Source organism: Ooceraea biroi, unplaced genomic scaffold, assembly GCF_003672135.1.
Source record: "Ooceraea biroi isolate clonal line C1 unplaced genomic scaffold, Obir_v5.4 UnassembledTig18, whole genome shotgun sequence".
Classification (NCBI taxonomy): domain Eukaryota; kingdom Metazoa; phylum Arthropoda; class Insecta; order Hymenoptera; family Formicidae; genus Ooceraea; species Ooceraea biroi.
Genome location: NW_020825111.1, coordinates 1 through 16,783, shown reverse-complemented (window position 1 = coordinate 16,783; position 16,783 = coordinate 1). Strand labels below are relative to the sequence as shown.

Sequence of the window (16,783 nt, the reverse complement as noted above, 5' to 3'; positions counted from 1 at the left end):
AAAGGCGGAGCTGCGCGTCCGACGGCTGGACGACGCGGCCACGGAGGAGTCGGTGTCTCGGGCGGTCGCAGCCGCCGGAGGCTGCGACCCCCGAGACGTCGAAGTAGGGCCGATCCAGAGGTCCCCAGACGGCCTGGGGACCTCTTGGATCAGGCTTCCTGCGCAGGCCGGCGGAAAAGTCGCCGACCTGGGCAGGATCAGAGTGGCTGGGCCTGGGCACCAGTAACTGTGCTGGAGCCCAGGCCCTTATGTGTTACAGGTGCCTGGCGAGGGGCACGTGCAAGCGACGTGCCCCAGTCGCGAGGACCGCCGGACCTGTGCTACAGGTGTGGCGCGGCGGGTCATCGGGCGCGCGGATGCGCCGCTGACCCGAAGTGCCCTCTGTGCACGGGTCTCGGCAGGAGGGCGGACCACAGGCTGGGTAGCGCGGCCTGTGCTCCGCCCTCCAAGGGAGGGAAAAGTGGGGTTCAAAGGGGGTCGGAGACGGCGGCCCAGGGAGGGCGCGGCCGACGGAGGCCGCCCCCGCCCGCAAAGGGTCGCCTCTCCGGCTCCCAGCAGGCGGCCCCGTCGGCGGGCGCGGCGCTGGAGCCGACGCCTGCTGATGGGGACAAGGGAGGGCCGGCTCCTCCGCGGGAGGAGGAGCCGAAGCCCCGACGGGTGACCCGCTCCATGGGGAAGAAGAAGGCGGAGGAGAAGGACGACGATGGTGCGAGGGGCCTGGAGGAGCCCGCCATGGACGTGGAGTAATGGCGGGCCAGGTCCTCCAGGCCAACCTTAACCGCGCCCGCCGGGCTCAGGATCTTTTCCTCCAGAGCCTGGCGGAGCGCGGTTACGCGTTGGGCATCGCGGCGGAGCCCTTCAGGCCCCCCGCGGACAGCCCCAGTTGGGCCGTCGGCGGGGGGGGCCTCGTCGCGAGCGTGCGCGGCGACGCCGCGGCTCCCCTCCCCTCCGAGTGTTGGAGGTCGGGGGGGAGTTCGTGGCGGCGCAGTGGGGAGGCATCACCGTGGTCGGGGTCTACGTGTCCCCGAGCCTGAGTCTCGCCGAGTACGAGGGGTTCCTGGACAGGCTGGGGGGGTGCATAGTTCGGCACCCCCGCGGCCTGTTGTTGGTCGCCGGGGACTTCAATGCGAAGTCCGCGCTCTGGGGTTCCCGGCGGCCGGACGCGAAGGGCGCGGTGCTGGCGGACTGGGCGGCGGGTCTGGGCCTGCATTTGTTGAACGTGGGCTCGGACAGCACCTGCGTGCGGTGGGCGGGGGAGTCCGTGGTCGATCTGACCTGGGCATCTCCGGCCCTCGCGCGTCGGGTGTCGGGGTGGAGGGTGTTGTCGGGGGTGGAGACGCTGTCGGACCATAGATACGTGTCTATGGTGGTGTCTCCGCCCTCGGGCTCCGCCCCCCGCCAACGGGGGACGGGCGGACCCCGACCGCGGAGATGGGCGCTCAAGGGGCTGTCTGGTGACAGACTGGTCGCCGCCCTGCTCGCGTCCACGTGGCCGGAGAGGCCGGAGGGCACGGTGGAGGAGGAGGCCGGCTGGCTCGGGGACATCGTGACGCAGGCGTGCGACTTTGCGATGCCCCGGGCCGGCCGGCCTCGGCGACGGCCCACCTACTGGTGGAGCGCGGGATTGGCGGAGCTGCGGCGCGCATCGGGGCGCGCCTGGCGCCGCTTCTCCCGCGCCCGTCGCCGGGGGACGGCGGCGGAGGTGGACGCGCGCTACGGGGAGCTCCAGGAGAGACGGAGCTCCCTGAGGGCGGCGATCAGGGACGCCAAGGCGAGGGCCTGGGAGGAGCTCCTCCGGTCCGTGGAGGGCGATCCCTGGGGGCGTCCGTACCGGCTCGTGATGGGCAAGTTGCGGCAATGGACGCCCCCGGAGACGGAGGAGATGGATCCCCTGGAGCTGCGCGGGGTCCTGGACACCCTCTTCCCGGCGGGAGGCGGGTGCCCGGGACCCCCGGAGTGGATGACCTCCGAGCGGCCCCAGGAGATACCGGGGATCGGTCCGGAGGAGTGGGCGGGGATCCTGCGCCGGCTGCGGGGCCAACGGGCCCCGGGGCCGGACGGGATTCCCAGCGGGTCTGGGCCCTCGCGATGGAGGTCCTGGCCCCGAGAGTGAGGGCGCTCTTCGAGCGATGCCTGGAGGAGGGACGCTTCCCCGCGGCTTGGAAGAGGGCGAAGTTGGTCCTCATCCCGAAAGGCGGCGGAGGGACGCGGCGGCGGTGCGCAAGTTCCGGCCGATATGCTTGCTGGACGAGATCGGCAAGCTGTTCGAGCGGGTGATAGCGGGCCGTCTCGTCCGGCACCTGCCCGGGGGTGCTCCGGGTGAGGAGGAGAGACAGTTCGGCTTCCGGGAGGGCCGCTCCACGGTGGACGCCGTGTTGAGTGTGAGGGCCCTCACGGAGGCCGCTGTCTCGAGGGGGGAGTTGTGGTGGCGGTGTCGCTAGACATAGTGAACGCCTTCAACTCCCTCCCTTGGGGAGTGATAGTGGAGGAGATGCGCGGCAACTCCTCCCTCCCTACCTCGCGAGGGTGATCCTGGAGTACTTCCGGGACAGGTCGCTGGAGTGGGTCGACCGGGACGGGCGCACTAGGACCCGCGAGGTGGAGCGCGGCGTGCCGCAGGGGTCGGTCCTCGGACCGCACCTGTGGAGGCTCGCGTACGAGCGGGTCACGCGCGTCCTTCTGCCGCCCGGCTGTCACGTGAGGTGTTACGCCGACGACACCTGCGTGATGGCCGAGGGTCCGAGCTGGGGGGAGGCGTCCGGCCTGGCGGAGTTGGCGGTGGCGGTGGTGGTCCGCGCCATCAGGGAGGCTGGGCTGGAGGTGGCGCCGCAGAAGACCCAGGCGATGTTCTTTTTCGACCATCGCCGGGGTCTGCCGCCTCCGGCCGAGATACGGGTCGGCGGGGTCAGCGTCCCGGTGGGGACCAAGATGAAGTATCTTGGCCTCACCCTGGACGGCACCTGGTCCTTCGGGGAGCACTTCGGCGGGCTGGCGCCGAGGCTGGAGGGGGCGACCAACGCGCTGAGTCGCCTCCTCCCGAACCTCGGGGGCCCGGAGACGCGAGTGCGCCGCTTGCTGGTGGGAGCGGTGCGGTCGATCGCCCTGTACGGGGCGCCGGTGTGGGCGGAGGACCTCGCGGCCTCCCGGCGGGCCCTCCAGGTGGTGAGGGCGGCCGAGAGGCGGCTGGCCGGGAGGGTCGTGAGGGCGTACCGCACCGTCTCTCACCGAGCGGCGCTGGCCCTGGCGGGCACCCCCCCCGTGGAGCTGCTGGCGGAGGGACACGCTAACGCGTACCTCCGCCGGCGGGACCTGCGGGAGAGGGGTGTGGTGCTGACGGCCAGGGCAAGGGGGCCCTGAGGGAGCAGGGGAGGAGGGCGGTGCTGCTGAAGTGGCAGCGGCGACTCGCCGACCCGGGTGAATCGGGTCGGAGGGTCGCCGGGGCCGTCCAGCCCATCCTCTGCGAGTGGGTGGACAGAGGATGGGGGACGTTGACCTACAGGACGACACAGGTTCTCTCCGGACACGGATGCTTCGGGGAGTTCCTGTGTCGTATCGGGAAGGAGCGCGGACCGCACTGCCACCATTGCGGGGCGGAGAGGGACACGGCGGACCACACCCTAGCCGAGTGCGCGGCATGGGGTGAGGAACGCCGTGTCCTTAAAGACGTGGTAGGGGAGGACCTCTCGCTGCCGACCGTCATGCGGAAGATGGTCGGGAGCGAGAGGAACTGGAGGGCGGTCTCCTCCTTCTGCGAGCAGGTGATGCTGCGGAAGGAGGAGGCCGAGCGCGAGCGCCGACCGGGAGTCGGCCGGAGGGGTCCCGGCCACGGATGACGGCGGGGGGGCCGCGGGGCGCCTTAATGGCGCCGGCGGCCCCCTCGTCGCGTCCGGGGCGGGAGTGCGAGGAGCAGGGGGGTGGAGACTCGGGAGGGAGGTCGCGGAGACCTCCCTCCGGAGTCGCGGGGAAGGGCCCCGACTCGTGTGGAGTCGGGGCTGCAGGCGCGTGACCCCCGTTGGGGGCAGAGTGTCGGCGGGGCATTTGCCCGGGCACTCGGGTGACTGGTCGTCGGGGCATCTGCCCGGGCCGTCATCGTCGAGGGGTCCGAGGACTCCTTGACCCCCAACGGGGAGTATCGGGGACGGGTGGGCGAGGGCCGACTTGGGAGCGTCGGCCGTCGCCCTAAAACCTCCCCTCGACAGAGAGGGGAGGTCCCCGCGGAGCGGTGGTCTGCCACGCACCGCGGGTGGGGATTAGGGCCCGAAAGGGCAGCGCACCGGCGCTAGGGACGTATACCGGGCATCGTGGGGCGCGAACGAAGTGCCGTTTGGCCGATCTCGCGCCCCATACAGCCAGGGTTGGCAGACGGAGGTAGGTTTAGTGAGTATGAGTCTCACACTCCCCTCGCACCCCGCCCAAGGGGAGCGAGGGGGCCCATGACGGGTTCCTCCTCCGAAAAAAAAAAAAAAAAAAAAAAAAAAAAAAAAAGGTTAGGTTAGGTTAGGTTCTCCCCCTCCTCGTCCCCTTCTGCCCCCAAACCCCTAAACACCCCTCCGCCTTCGTTGGCGGAGGGGAGTGGATCTTGGGCCCAGCCTCCGCTGGAGCAACGACCACCCCGCGCGAGGGGGGGTGACAGGGGGCAGGAGCGGGACAAGATAGATAAGGCGGGGGAGGGGGAAGGAGGAGATTCCCCCAACCCCGAAGCTAGTGTAGTCGTAGGCGTGGAGGACGTCGAGATGCATGCGGCGTAATGGCTCTGGGGGTCCTCCAGGCCAATTTAAACCACGCTCGACGGGCGCAGGACCTTTTTGTCCAGTGCCTGGTCGAGCGTGGGGCCGCGTTAGGCATTGTGGCGGAGCCCTACCGCGTTCCGCCCGACCACCCCCACTGGGTGGGGAACGGGCGGGGCTCTGTCGCATTAGTTTGGGGAGGCGCGGGGAACTCCCCCCCACTCTACCCTTTTGAGTCCGGGGGGGAGTTCGTGGCAGCCTTTTGGGGACCCGTCGCCGTGGTGGGGTGTTACATCCCCCCTCGAACGAGCGTGGCCCGTTTCGGGGACGTGTTGGATCGGTTGGGGGAATGCATTCGTAGGTGCGCCCCCCGGCCGATCCTTATCGCGGGGGACTTCAACGCGAAGTCCGCGCTGTGGGGTTCCCCGCGGTCCGACGGCAGGGGCCGCCTCGTGGAGGGATGGGCGGCGGACCTGGGCCTGTGTTTATTAAACACGGGCTCCGGGAGCACCTGTGTGCGCTGGCAGGGGGAGTCCATTGTGGATCTCACGTGGGCTTCCCCCTCCCTAGCGCGTGTGGTGCGGGGGTGGGAGGTGGTGCGGGGGGAAACCTTGTCGGATCACCGGCACATTTGGTTCTCCCTTGCACCCCTCAGTCGATCACCCCTCTGCCGCCGCGGGGGTCGGCGGGCCCCGGCGCGGCGATGGGTTCTCGGGAGGTTGTGCGAGGACACACTAATCGCGGCGCTTAGAGCAACCACGTGGGGTGAGCAACCACCCCGGACGGTGGTCGAGGAGGCCGACTGGCTCGGGCGCATTCTCGCGGACGCGTGCGACGCCTCGATGCCCCGAGCGGGTCGGCCTGAGCGGCGGGCGGCCTACTGGTGGAGCGACGAGATTGCCGAGTTGCGACGTTGCTCCGCCAGGGCAAGGCAACAGTTTCAGCGAGCCCGCCGCCGGGGGGTCGCGCGCGTGGAACTCGAGGAGCGGTATCGGGAGTGGAGGACGGCCCTCTACTCCCTTCGCGCCGCGATTGGGAAGTCTAAGGCCAAGGCCTGGGACGAGCTCATCGAGTCGGTAGAGGGGGATCCGTGGGGGCGCCCTTATAAGATCGTGATGGGGAAACTTCGTCCTTGGGCGCCCCCAATAACCGAGTCAATGCCACCCCTGGTTCTCGAGAATGTCCTCGGCGCCCTCTTCCCTCCGGGTGGGGGGGGGCCGGGGACGGGATCGGGGAGCGGGGGCTTTGCGGGGAACCTCTGGAACCGGAAGTCCCGGAGGTGACGGACGATGAGCTCGTCGAGGCCCGTCGGCGCATGAAGCCTAATAGGGCTCCGGGCCCCGACGGGATCCCCGGTAAAGTCCTGGCCTTGGCCTTGGACGTTGTGTCCTCGCACATTAGGCGCCTGTTTACTCGCTGCCTTAGGGAAGGGGTCTTCCCCCCGGCCTGGAAGAGGGCCACTTTGGTCCTCATTCCAAAAGGGCGCGGCAAGGCCGCAGAAGATCCAGCGGCCTACCGGCCGATATGCCTGCTGAGTGAGGTCGGCAAGCTATTCGAGAGGGTAGTCGTGGGCCGCCTCACTCGGCACCTGTCCGGGGATGGGCCCGGGCTCCATGAGGCGCAGTATGGGTTCCGGGAGGGGCGCTCGACGATCGATGCGATCGGTCGGGTTCGCTCCCTCTCGGACTCCGTGTTGCGGGGAGGGGGGGTTGTACTCGCAGTGTCGCTGGATATAGCGAATGCGTTCAACTCCCTCTCCTGGAGGGTTATCTGGGGGGCTCATCGGCAGTTGGGCCTCCCGGTGTACCTGGAGGCCCTCGCCCGGGAGTATCTCCGGGACAGGGGCGTCGAGTATGTCGGCCGGGGTGGTGGCGCCCGGGTCTGGCCCATGTCCCGAGGGGTCCCTCAGGGTACCGTTGTGGGACCCTGTTATTGGAACATGGGCTACGACAGGGTGCTGCGCGCTGCCCTTCCCCCCGACTGCCATGTCGTCGGCTACGCTGACGACACTATTTTGGTAGTCGGGGGGTAGGCTGGGGGGAGGCCATAGCGACGGCGAACGTAGCGGTGGCGGCGTTGGTCCGCGTAATTCGGTCGATGGGGATGGAGGTGGCCCCCCGCAAATCGGAGGCAATGTTTTTGCACCGTGGCGGGACGCCGCCTCCATCCTCTATTCGGGTAGCGGGACATCTCGTCCCGGTCGGGTCGAGGCTCAAATATCTGGGCCTCACTCTGGACGGTCGGTGGTCCTTCGAGAGGCACTTCGAGGACCTGGCCCCCAGGTTGGAGCGCGCCTCGATGGCTTTGTCGAGGATGCTGCCCAACCTGAGGGGCCCATCGGGAAGGGTGCGGCGCCTGCTGGTGGGCGCGGTGAGATCGATCGCCCTTTATGGGGCGCCGATCTGGGCGGCCGACCTCACGAACTCTCCGAAGGCCATGCGAATTTGCAGAGCCTCGGAGAGGAGGTTGGCCGCCAGGGTTGTCCGCGCCTACCGGACGGTGTCGCACCGGGCGGCGCTGGTCCTGGCCGGCATTCCCCCTCTGGCGCTGGCGGCCGCTGGATACGCCGAGTCGTACCGGCGGCTGCGGCGCCTGAGGGAACGGGGTGTTGCGGTCACGGCTAGGGCGCGCGAGGTCCTGAGGTGGCAGACTCGGCGATCCGTGTTGGGGAGTTGGCAGAACCAACTCCTGACTGACGGCCCGGGGAATACCTCGGGTCGGCGGGTCGTCGGGGCTCTTGGTCCGCGGCTGTCCGAGTGGGTGGACCGCGGCTGGGGCGAGTTGTCCTTTCGGACGACGCAGGTGCTCGCCGGGCATGGATGCTTCGGCGAGTACCTGTGTCGAATAGGGAAGGAGAGCGGGCCACGTTGCCACCATTGTGTCGCGGATGTGGACTCGGCGGATCACACAGTGATGCGCTGCCCGGCGTGGAGTGAGTTCCGCCGGGTCCTCGTCCGCGACATAGGGGAAGATCTCTCGCTCTCTGGCGTCGTTGGTGCTATGCTGGAGAGCGAGAGGAAATGGAGAGCCGTCGCCTCGTTCTCGGAGCGGGTGATGCTCCGGAAGGAGGCGGCGGAGAGGGAGAGGAGGGGGGAGGGGCCTCGACAGCAGAGGCCCCTCCCTCACCGGTGACGCGGGGGGGAGGGGGGTGGTGCGTAGTAAGCACGCGCCCTCCTCCCGACCGCGTCGAGGCACCGGCCAGAGTCGTGGGAAGTGGGCGACTCGAGTCGCCCGCCCGCGATGCGAGCGTTTAACACGCCAGGGAAGGGACCCCGGGCGTGGGGTGGGTGTCGTCGGGGTACTTGCCCGGACATCCGGAGTGGGGGCATGGCCTCCACTGACGCCGTGGCTCTGACATGGCGTCCCCGCGCTCGGGGTCCCGCAAGGGAGGTGCGACCTAGATGGGTGGCTTGAGTCGCCCATCTGGGTCGCGGGTGGCTTCGGCTGCCATTGGGAATCCCCGGGTGGGGGTGGGTGTCGGCGGGGCGTATGCCCGGGCACTCTAAGTGGACCGGTCGGCGGGGGCACTTGCCCCCCCCTGGCCCCCCACTGGCGCATGTGTCCTCGGACACTGCGCCTCCTCACCCGGGGATCAGGGACGGAGGGGCGGATGCTGATCTGGGAATATCAGCATCCGCTCTAAAGCCTCTCCCCTGACCATCAGGGGAAGGTCCCCGCGGGACGGTGGTTTGCCACGTCCTGCGGGTGGGAAGGGCCCGAAAGGGCCACGGCCGCCCCGGCGGCGGCCGACTTACACCAGGTGCTGGGGGGCCGCGGATCATGCACCTCTGTGTGGGAGCGCGGCCCCTCTCCTAGGCACCAGGGTTGGCAAACGGTGGTGTGGCGGTTTGGACGCAGGTCCAAACCGCTGGGTTTAGTGAGTAAGAGTCTCACACTCCCCCGCGTGTCCTCCCAGGGACATGCGGGCGGGTCCATGAGGATTCCCCCACCTAAAAAAAAAAAAAAAAAAAAAAAAAAAAAAAAAGGTTAGGTTAGGTTCCCCTCAGGGGCCTGCTACGGTGTAGCAGGTACGGGAATTGACGTTCCCGGGGGCACCCGAGTCACGGTATGAGTGTATGAATGAATGGGCCCCGGTCGGCCCGCTGTGGATATTCCCCGCAGACTAGCCAAGGGGGGAGTAGTAGGCCCCCCGACCGTGCCGCTCGTCGCCGGCCAGGTACCAGGCCTCTTCTCCCCGGGGCGGCGGGCAGTGCGCCCGACGTCGCGGGGCGAATGCGGAACGTGGGAGCCCGCTGGTTCGACCGCCGGGGGCTTGCCCCTGGCGATCGGCCCGGCGGGGGCGCCCTGTGGTGGGGCGCCGTCGGCGGCGGGCGGAGGATCGGAGCCAATGCGGGGGTTGAAGCGTCGGTGCCGGGCGGGGGAGCGGGGGAGCACTCGGCCAGTGTCTCCCCGTAACCGCGTGGCTGTCAGGCGGTGGTGAGTGCACTGGAGCCGTCCGGGCCGGGGCCGTGTAGGACCCCGTTCGGATCGGGGCCTGCGCGGCGTCGCCGGACGTAAAGCCCCAAAATTTTGTATCGGGGGCCGGCTTCACCGGTAACCCCACCCTCTTTCGGCTCTCGGTGGGACTAGGGTTGGCCACCCGAAAACCGCCTCTCGGCTGTCCCACACTTCATTAGGGAAAATTTACCGGGGGAAGGTTCCCCACTGCGGTGGGGACGCCATGATGGCCGAACCCGAGGAATTTCACACTGCGATATGGATAACGCTTCATTTTCGGGGAAAACGGGGGGGAAGACGGGCGCGGAGGCGCCGGAGGGCGTGGACGAGGAGGCGTGGGAGTCGCCTCGAGAGGTGGTGGTGGTGTCGGACGTTGAGGAGGGGGTCTCGCTGAGGGCCATTTTGGACCCGGCGGCGGCCTCCTCCTCCGCGGCCGACGGTAGCCGCGGGGGCACGCGACGGCCGCGGACCCGCCAAACGGCGAGGAGGGGTGGATCGAGCGCGCGATCGGGCAGTCGGGCCGGTCGGGTGAGCCGGGACAGTTCCCGGGACTCGGCTGCCTCCACCACGTGCGACGTGGCGTCCCTTCCGGGGGACGTCGACACCGACGCGTCGGCGAGCGAGACGGGGAGGAAGCGCAAACGCGGGAGGCCCCCTACCACCGGGGAGTACGTCGGCCTGGCGGAGGCCAAGCGCGCCGCCAGGGAGGAGGAGCGGCTGTCGAGGGAGTGGGAGCGGGAGAAGGAAGTCCTCGCCTCCATTCCCTCGCCAGCCGACAAGAGGGAGCGCGAATCCTGGGAAGTCCAGGTGGAGCGCTTTCGAGAGTGCCCGTCACCCGACATCACCGCTCGGGTGATGGAGCACCTCGAAACCGTGGTGAAGGTCGCCAAGAACTCGGGCCACCTTCAGGGCCCGTATGTCAGGGCCCTGAAGGAGGCCGCGGCGGGCATCAGGGCGGCGCTCACCGTCACTGCTGAGAGGAGGGGCGCCGGAGCCCCTTCTCTCAGCACGGAGAACGCCGCCCTGAGGGGGGAGGTGGAGTCCCTCAAATCGCAGGTGCGCGAACTGAGGGACACCATCTCCCTCATGGGACGGGCGACCGCGGGGGACGGGGGGGAGAGCCAGCGGGTGGCTGACTCTCCCGTCCTGCGCGTCAGGGGGCGGAGGCTGGTGACTCCGCCGAGGAGCCCGGCGACATCGGAGGCAGGACTCCGGACTGAGACCACCCCGCAGAAGGGGGGAGGTCCTCCCGCTGAAAGGGAGGACCCCCTGGTCGCCATGGAGGCCAGAATTATGGCCTCCATGGGGACCATGGTCTCGCGGATCGTCGCGGAGGCGGTGGCGCCCCTGGTGAGGCGCGGCGCGAGAGAGGGAGCGGAGCCGACCCCCCAAACAGGACCGGAGGAGCCAGGCAACGGCGGGACGGCAAAGAAGAAGAAGAAAGGTAAGAAGGGGGGTGGTGGGGCGAGCGGAGCCCCGCCTGCCCTTAACCCCCCTCCGGCAGAGCAGCGGCCCAGTTCGGCGGTGGCCGGCCCGGCTAGCCGAGTTCCAGCCGGCGAGGAGGAGCAGCCGTGGTCGACGGTGGTGGGCAGGAGGGCCGCGAGGCCAACCGCCCAGCCACCGGCCCCCGCGGGTAAGGGCAAACCCGTGCCGGGCAAACCCGCCCCAGGGAGGGGGGCCAGCGGGGGGGCAAACCCGCGACGGGCAAACCCTCCCCGCCCGGCGGTCGACCCGGCGCGAAGGGGCCGAAGCCCCCTAAGTCGCCCAAGACGGCGGCCGTCGTCATCACGGCAGCCGACGGCGACTACAAGGGGGCCGTGGAGAAGGCGCAGAAGGGCGTGGACATCGACGCCCTGGGGATCGCCGCGCCGCGAGTGAGGAGGGCCCTGACGGGGGCCCTCATTTACGAGATCCCGGGGCCGGAGTCCGCCACCAAGGCGGACGAGCTGGCCTCCCGCTTAGAGAAGGTTTTTGAGGGGTCGGGTGTAAGGGTCACCCGACCCTCAAGAAGGCGGAGTTGCGCGTCCGGCGACTGGACGACGCGGCTACCGCAGAGTCCGTGGCGCGGGCGGTGGCAGCCGCAGGAGGCTGCGACCCCCGCGACATCGAGGTGGGGCTGATCCAGAGGTCCCGGACGGTCTGGGGACCTCTTGGATCAGGCTTCCTGCGCAGGCCGGCGGAAAGGTCGCCGACCTGGGCAGGATCAGAGTGGGCTGGGCCTGGGCACCGATAACTGTGCTGGAGCCCAGGCCCTTGATGTGTTACAGGTGTCTGGCTAAGGGGCACGTGCAAGCGACGTGCCCCAGTCGCGAGGACCGCCGGACCTGTGCTACAGGTGTGGCGCGGCGGGTCATCGGGCGCGCGGATGCGCCGCTGACCCGAAGTGCCCTCTGTGCACGGGTCTCGGCAGGAGGGCGGACCACAGGCTGGGTAGCGCGGCCTGTGCTCCGCCCTCCAAGGGAGGGAAAAGTGGGGTGCAAAGGGGGTCGGAGACGGCGGCCCAGGGAGGGGCGTGGCCAACGGAGGCCGCTCCTCGCCCGCAAAGGGTCACCTCTCCGGCTCCCAGACAGGCGGCCCCGTCGGCGGGCGCGGCGCTGGAGCCGACGCCTGCTGATGGGGACAAGGGAGGGCCGGCTCCTCCGCGGGAGGAGGAGCCGAAGCCCCGACGGGTGACCCGCTCCATGGGGAAGAAGAAGGCGGAGGAGAAGGACGACGATGGTGCGAGGGGCCTGGAGGAGCCCGCCATGGACGTGGAGTAATGGCGGGCCTGGTCCTCCAGGCCAACCTTAACCGCGCCCGCCGGGCTCAGGATCTTTTCCTCCAGAGCCTGGCGGAGCGCGGTTACGCGTTGGGCATCGCGGCGGAGCCCTTCAGGCCCCCGCGGACGCCCCAGTTGGGCCGTCGGCGGGGGGGCCTCGTCGCGATCGTGCGCGGCGACGCCGCGGGCTCCCCTCCCCTCCGAGTGTTGGAGGTTGGGGGGGAGTTCGTGGCGGCGCAGTGGGGAGGCATCACCGTGGTCGGGGTCTACGTGTCCCCGAGCCTGAGTCTCGCCGAGTACGAGGGGTTCCTGGACAGGCTGGGGGGTGCATAGTTCGGCACCCCCGCGGCCTGTTGTTGGTCGCCGGGGACTTCAATGCGAAGTCCGCGCTCTGGGGTTCCCGGCGGCCGGACGCGAAGGGCGCGGTGCTGGCGGACTGGGCGGCGGGTCTGGGCCTGCATTTGTTGAACGTGGGCTCGGACAGCACCTGCGTGCGGTGGGCGGGGGAGTCCGTGGTCGATCTGACCTGGGCATCTCCGGCCCTCGCGCGTCGGGTGTCGGGGTGGAGGGTGTTGTCGGGGGTGGAGACGCTGTCGGACCATAGATACGTGTCTATGGTGGTGTCTCCGCCCTCGGGCTCCGCCCCCCGCCAACGGGGGACGGGCGGACCCCGACCGCGGAGATGGGCGCTCAAGGGGCTGTCTGGTGACAGACTGGTCGCCGCCCTGCTCGCGTCCACGTGGCCGGAGAGGCCGCAGGGCACGGTGGAGGAGGAGGCCGGCTGGCTCGGGGACATCGTGACGCAGGCGTGCGACTTTGCGATGCCCCGGGCCGGCCGGCCTCGGCGACGGCCCACCTACTGGTGGAGCGCGGGATTGGCGGAGCTGCGGCGCGCATCGGGGCGCGCCTGGCGCCGCTTCTCCCGCGCCCGTCGCCGGGGGACGGCGGCGGAGGTGGACGCGCGCTACGGGGAGCTCCAGGAGAGACGGAGCTCCCTGAGGGCGGCGATCAGGGACGCCAAGGCGAGGGCCTGGGAGGAGCTCCTCCGGTCCGTGGAGGGCGATCCCTGGGGGCGTCCGTACCGGCTCGTGATGGGCAAGTTGCGGCAATGGACGCCCCCGGAGACGGAGGAGATGGATCCCCTGGAGCTGCGCGGGGTCCTGGACACCCTCTTCCCGGCGGGAGGCGGGTGCCCGGGACCCCCGGAGTGGATGACCTCCGAGCGGCCCCAGGAGATACCGGGGATCGGTCCGGAGGAGTGGGCGGGGATCCTGCGCCGGCTGCGGGGCCAACGGGCCCCGGGGCCGGACGGGATTCCCAGCCGGGTCTGGGCCCTCGCGATGGAGGTCCTGGCCCCGGAGTGAGGGCGCTCTTCGAGCGATGCCTGGAGGAGGGACGCTTCCCCGCGGCTTGGAAGAGGGCGAAGTTGGTCCTCATCCCGAAAGGCGGCGGAGGGACGCGGCGGCGGTGCGCAAGTTCCGGCCGATATGCTTGCTGGACGAGATCGGCAAGCTGTTCGAGCGGGTGATAGCGGGCCGTCTCGTCCGGCACCTGCCCGGGGGTGCTCCGGGTGAGGAGGAGAGACAGTTCGGCTTCCGGGAGGGCCGCTCCACGGTGGACGCCGTGTTGAGTGTGAGGGCCCTCACGGAGGCCGCTGTCTCGAGGGGGGAGTTGTGGTGGCGGTGTCGCTAGACATAGTGAACGCCTTCAACTCCCTCCCTTGGGGAGTGATAGTGGAGGAGATGCGCGCGCAGCTCCTCCCTCCCTACCTCGCGAGGGTGATCCTGGAGTACTTCCGGGACAGGTCGCTGGAGTGGGTCGACCGGGACGGGCGCACCAGGACCCGCGAGGTGGAGCGCGGCGTGCCGCAGGGGTCGGTCCTCGGACCGCACCTGTGGAGGCTCGCGTACGAGCGGGTCACGCGCGTCCTTCTGCCGCCCGGCTGTCACGTGAGGTGTTACGCCGACGACACCTGCGTGATGGCCGAGGGTCCGAGCTGGGGGGAGGCGTCCGGCCTGGCGGAGTTGGCGGTGGCGGTGGTGGTCCGCGCCATCAGGGAGGCTGGGCTGGAGGTGGCGCCGCAGAAGACCCAGGCGATGTTCTTTTTCGACCATCGCCGGGGTCTGCCGCCTCCGGCCGAGATACGGGTCGGCGGGGTCAGCGTCCCGGTGGGGACCAAGATGAAGTATCTTGGCCTCACCCTGGACGGCACCTGGTCCTTCGGGGAGCACTTCGGCGGGCTGGCGCCGAGGCTGGAGGGGGCGACCAACGCGCTGAGTCGCCTCCTCCCGAACCTCGGGGGCCCGGAGACGCGAGTGCGCCGCTTGCTGGTGGGAGCGGTGCGGTCGATCGCCCTGTACGGGGCGCCGGTGTGGGCGGAGGACCTCGCGGCCTCCCGGCGGGCCCTCCAGGTGGTGAGGGCGGCCGAGAGGCGGCTGGCCGGGAGGGTCGTGAGGGCGTACCGCACCGTCTCTCACCGAGCGGCGCTGGCCCTGGCGGGCACCCCCCCCGTGGAGCTGCTGGCGGAGGGACACGCTAACGCGTACCTCCGCCGGCGGACCTGCGGGAGAGGGGTGTGGTGCTGACGGCCAGGGCAAAGGGGGCCCTGAGGAGCAGGGAGGAGGGCGGTGCTGCTGAAGTGGCAGCGGCGACTCGCCGACCCGGGTGAATCGGGTCGGAGGGTCGCCGGGGCCGTCCAGCCCATCCTCTGCGAGTGGGTGGACAGAGGATGGGGGACGTTGACCTACAGGACGACACAGGTTCTCTCCGGACACGGATGCTTCGGGAGTTCCTGTGTCGTATCGGGAAGGAGCGCGGACCGCACTGCCACCATTGCGGGCGGAGAGGGACACGGCGGACCACACCCTAGCCGAGTGCGCGGCATGGGGTGAGGAACGCCGTGTCCTTAAAGACGTGGTAGGGGAGGACCTCTCGCTGCCGACCGTCATGCGGAAGATGGTCGGGAGCGAGAGGAACTGGAGGGCGGTCTCCTCCTTCTGCGAGCAGGTGATGCTGCGGAAGGAGGAGGCGAGCGCGAGCGCCGACGGGAGTCGGCCGGAGGGGTCCCGGCCACGGATGACGGCGGGGGGCCGCGGGGCGCCTTAATGGCGCCGGCGGCCCCCTCGTCGCGTCCGGGGCGGGAGTGCGAGGAGCAGGGGGTGGAGACTCGGGAGGGAGGTCGCGGAGACCTCCCTCCGGAGTCGCGGGGAAGGCCCCGACTCGGGTGGAGTCGGGCTGCAGGCGCGGCGGCACGTCCCCCGCGAAGGCGACGCCACGTCGCACGTCGTCGAGCAGCCGGTCCCGGAACTATCACCGGCTGACTCCGACCGGCCCGACTGCTCCGATCGTCGTCGCTCGATTACCCCCCCTCTCGCCATTTGGCGGTCCGCGGTCGTCGCGTGCCCCGCGCCTAACCGTCGGCCGCGGAGGAGGAGGCCGCCGCCGGGTCCAAAATGGCCCTTCAGCGGAACCCCCTCCTCAAACGTCCGACACCAGCACCACCTCTCGAGCGACTCCCACGGCCTCCTCGTCCACGCCCTCCGGCGCCTCCGCGCCCGTCTTCCCCCCGTTTCCCAAGAAAAGAAAGCTTTATCCATATGCGGATGTATTAATTCTGGCGGTTACGGCCATCATTGGCGTCCCCACTCAGCTGGGAACCTTCCCCCGGTAAATTTCCCTAAGTGAAGTGTGGGACATGCCGAGAGGCGAGTTTTCGGTGGCCAACCCTATCCCACCGAGGAGCCGAAAGGGTGTGGGTTACCGGTGAACGCCGGCCCCGATACAAAATTTTTGGGGCTTTACGTCCGGCGACGACGTGCAGGCCCCCGATCGAAGGGGATCCTACACAGGCCCCGACCCGGACGGCCTCAGTGCAACTCACCACCGCCTGGCAGCCACGCGGTTATGGGGAGACCACTGCCGAGTGCCTTCCCCGCTCTCCCCGCCCGGCAACCGACTGCTTCAACACCCCGCATGGCTCCGATCCTCGCCCGCCGCCGACGGCGCCCACCACAGGGCGGCCCCTCGCCGGGCCGATCGCACAGGGGCAAGCCCCGGCGGTCGAACCAGCGGGCTCCCACGTTTCCGCATTCGCCCCGCGATCGGGCGCACTGCCCCGACGCCCCGGGGAGAAGAGGCCTTGGTAGCCTGGGCCGGCAAACGAGCGGCCACGGTCGGGGGGCCTAACTACTACCCCCCTTGGCTAGTCTGCGCGGGAATATCCACAGCGTGCCGAACGGGGCCCATTCATTCATACACTCATACCGGACTCGGGTTGCCCCCGGGAACGTCAATCTCCCGTACCTTGCTACACGTAGCAGGGCCCGAACCTGAGGGACCTAACCTACCTTTTTTTTTTTTTTTTTTTTTTTTTTTTTTTCGAGGAGGAAACCACGTCATGGCCCCTTCGCTTCCCCTTGCGGCGGGGTGCGAGGGGAGTGTGAACTCAATACTTCCACTAACTACCTCCGTCTGCCCAACCCTGGCTGTATGGGCGCGAGATCGGCAAACGGCACTTTCGTTTTCGCGCCCACGATGCCCGGTATTAACGTCCCTAGCGCCGGTGCGCTGCCCTTTCGGGCCCCTAATCCCCAAACCCGCGGTGCGTGGCAGACCACCGCTCCGCGGGACCTCCCCTCCTCTGTCGAGCGAGGTTTAGGGCGACGGCCCGACGCTCCCAAGTCGGCCCTCGCCCACCCGTCCCCGTACTCCCCGTTGGGGGTCAAGGAGTCCTCGGACCCCTCGACGATTGACCGGGCCCGCGGCAGATGCCCCCGACGACAGTCACCCGAGTGCCCGGCAAATGCCCCGCCGACCACTCTGCCCCCAACGGGGGTCACGC

At 69.6% G+C, this 16,783-nt stretch overlaps 4 protein-coding genes across 4 annotated transcripts; all 4 read left to right on the top strand.

Annotated features, from left to right (window-relative positions):
• The first annotated feature begins 746 nt into the window (after nt 1–746).
• On the top strand, nt 747–2,113 carry LOC113563490. Its single transcript, XM_026975159.1, has 2 exons — nt 747–890; nt 989–2,113. Exons 1-2 carry the CDS (start codon nt 747–749, stop codon nt 2,111–2,113), a joined length of 1,269 nt encoding a protein of 422 aa, XP_026830960.1.
• A 614-nt stretch (nt 2,114–2,727) lies between these two features.
• LOC113563489 lies at nt 2,728–3,357 on the top strand. The gene has a single exon (XM_026975158.1). The coding sequence runs from the start codon at nt 2,728–2,730 to the stop codon at nt 3,355–3,357; it is 630 nt and encodes a 209-aa protein (XP_026830959.1).
• A 3,467-nt stretch (nt 3,358–6,824) lies between these two features.
• LOC113563488 lies at nt 6,825–7,859 on the top strand. Its single transcript, XM_026975157.1, has one exon. It carries the CDS (start codon nt 6,825–6,827, stop codon nt 7,857–7,859), a length of 1,035 nt encoding a protein of 344 aa, XP_026830958.1.
• A 4,084-nt stretch (nt 7,860–11,943) lies between these two features.
• Nucleotides 11,944–13,307, top strand: LOC113563487. The gene is made up of 2 exons (XM_026975155.1): nt 11,944–12,085; nt 12,277–13,307. Exons 1-2 carry the CDS (start codon nt 11,944–11,946, stop codon nt 13,305–13,307), a joined length of 1,173 nt encoding a protein of 390 aa, XP_026830956.1.
• Nucleotides 13,308–16,783: the final 3,476 nt, after the last annotated feature.

What these genes read in the sequence shown, in the direction of transcription:
- LOC113563490 (XM_026975159.1), top strand. Translation starts at nt 747, where the DNA reads ATGGCGGGCCAGGTCCTCCAGGCCAACCTTAACCGCGCCCGCCGGGCT. An exon ending in CGGACAGCCCCAGTTGGGCC is followed by an intron (nt 891 to 988) that starts GTCGGCGGGGGG and finishes GTGGCGGCGCAG; the next exon opens with TGGGGAGGCATCACCGTGGT.
- LOC113563489 (XM_026975158.1), top strand. Translation starts at nt 2,728, where the DNA reads ATGGCCGAGGGTCCGAGCTGGGGGGAGGCGTCCGGCCTGGCGGAGTTG.
- LOC113563488 (XM_026975157.1), top strand. Translation starts at nt 6,825, where the DNA reads ATGGGGATGGAGGTGGCCCCCCGCAAATCGGAGGCAATGTTTTTGCAC.
- LOC113563487 (XM_026975155.1), top strand. Translation starts at nt 11,944, where the DNA reads ATGGCGGGCCTGGTCCTCCAGGCCAACCTTAACCGCGCCCGCCGGGCT. An exon ending in GCGGACGCCCCAGTTGGGCC is followed by an intron (nt 12,086 to 12,276) that starts GTCGGCGGGGGG and finishes GGGGGTGCATAG; the next exon opens with TTCGGCACCCCCGCGGCCTG.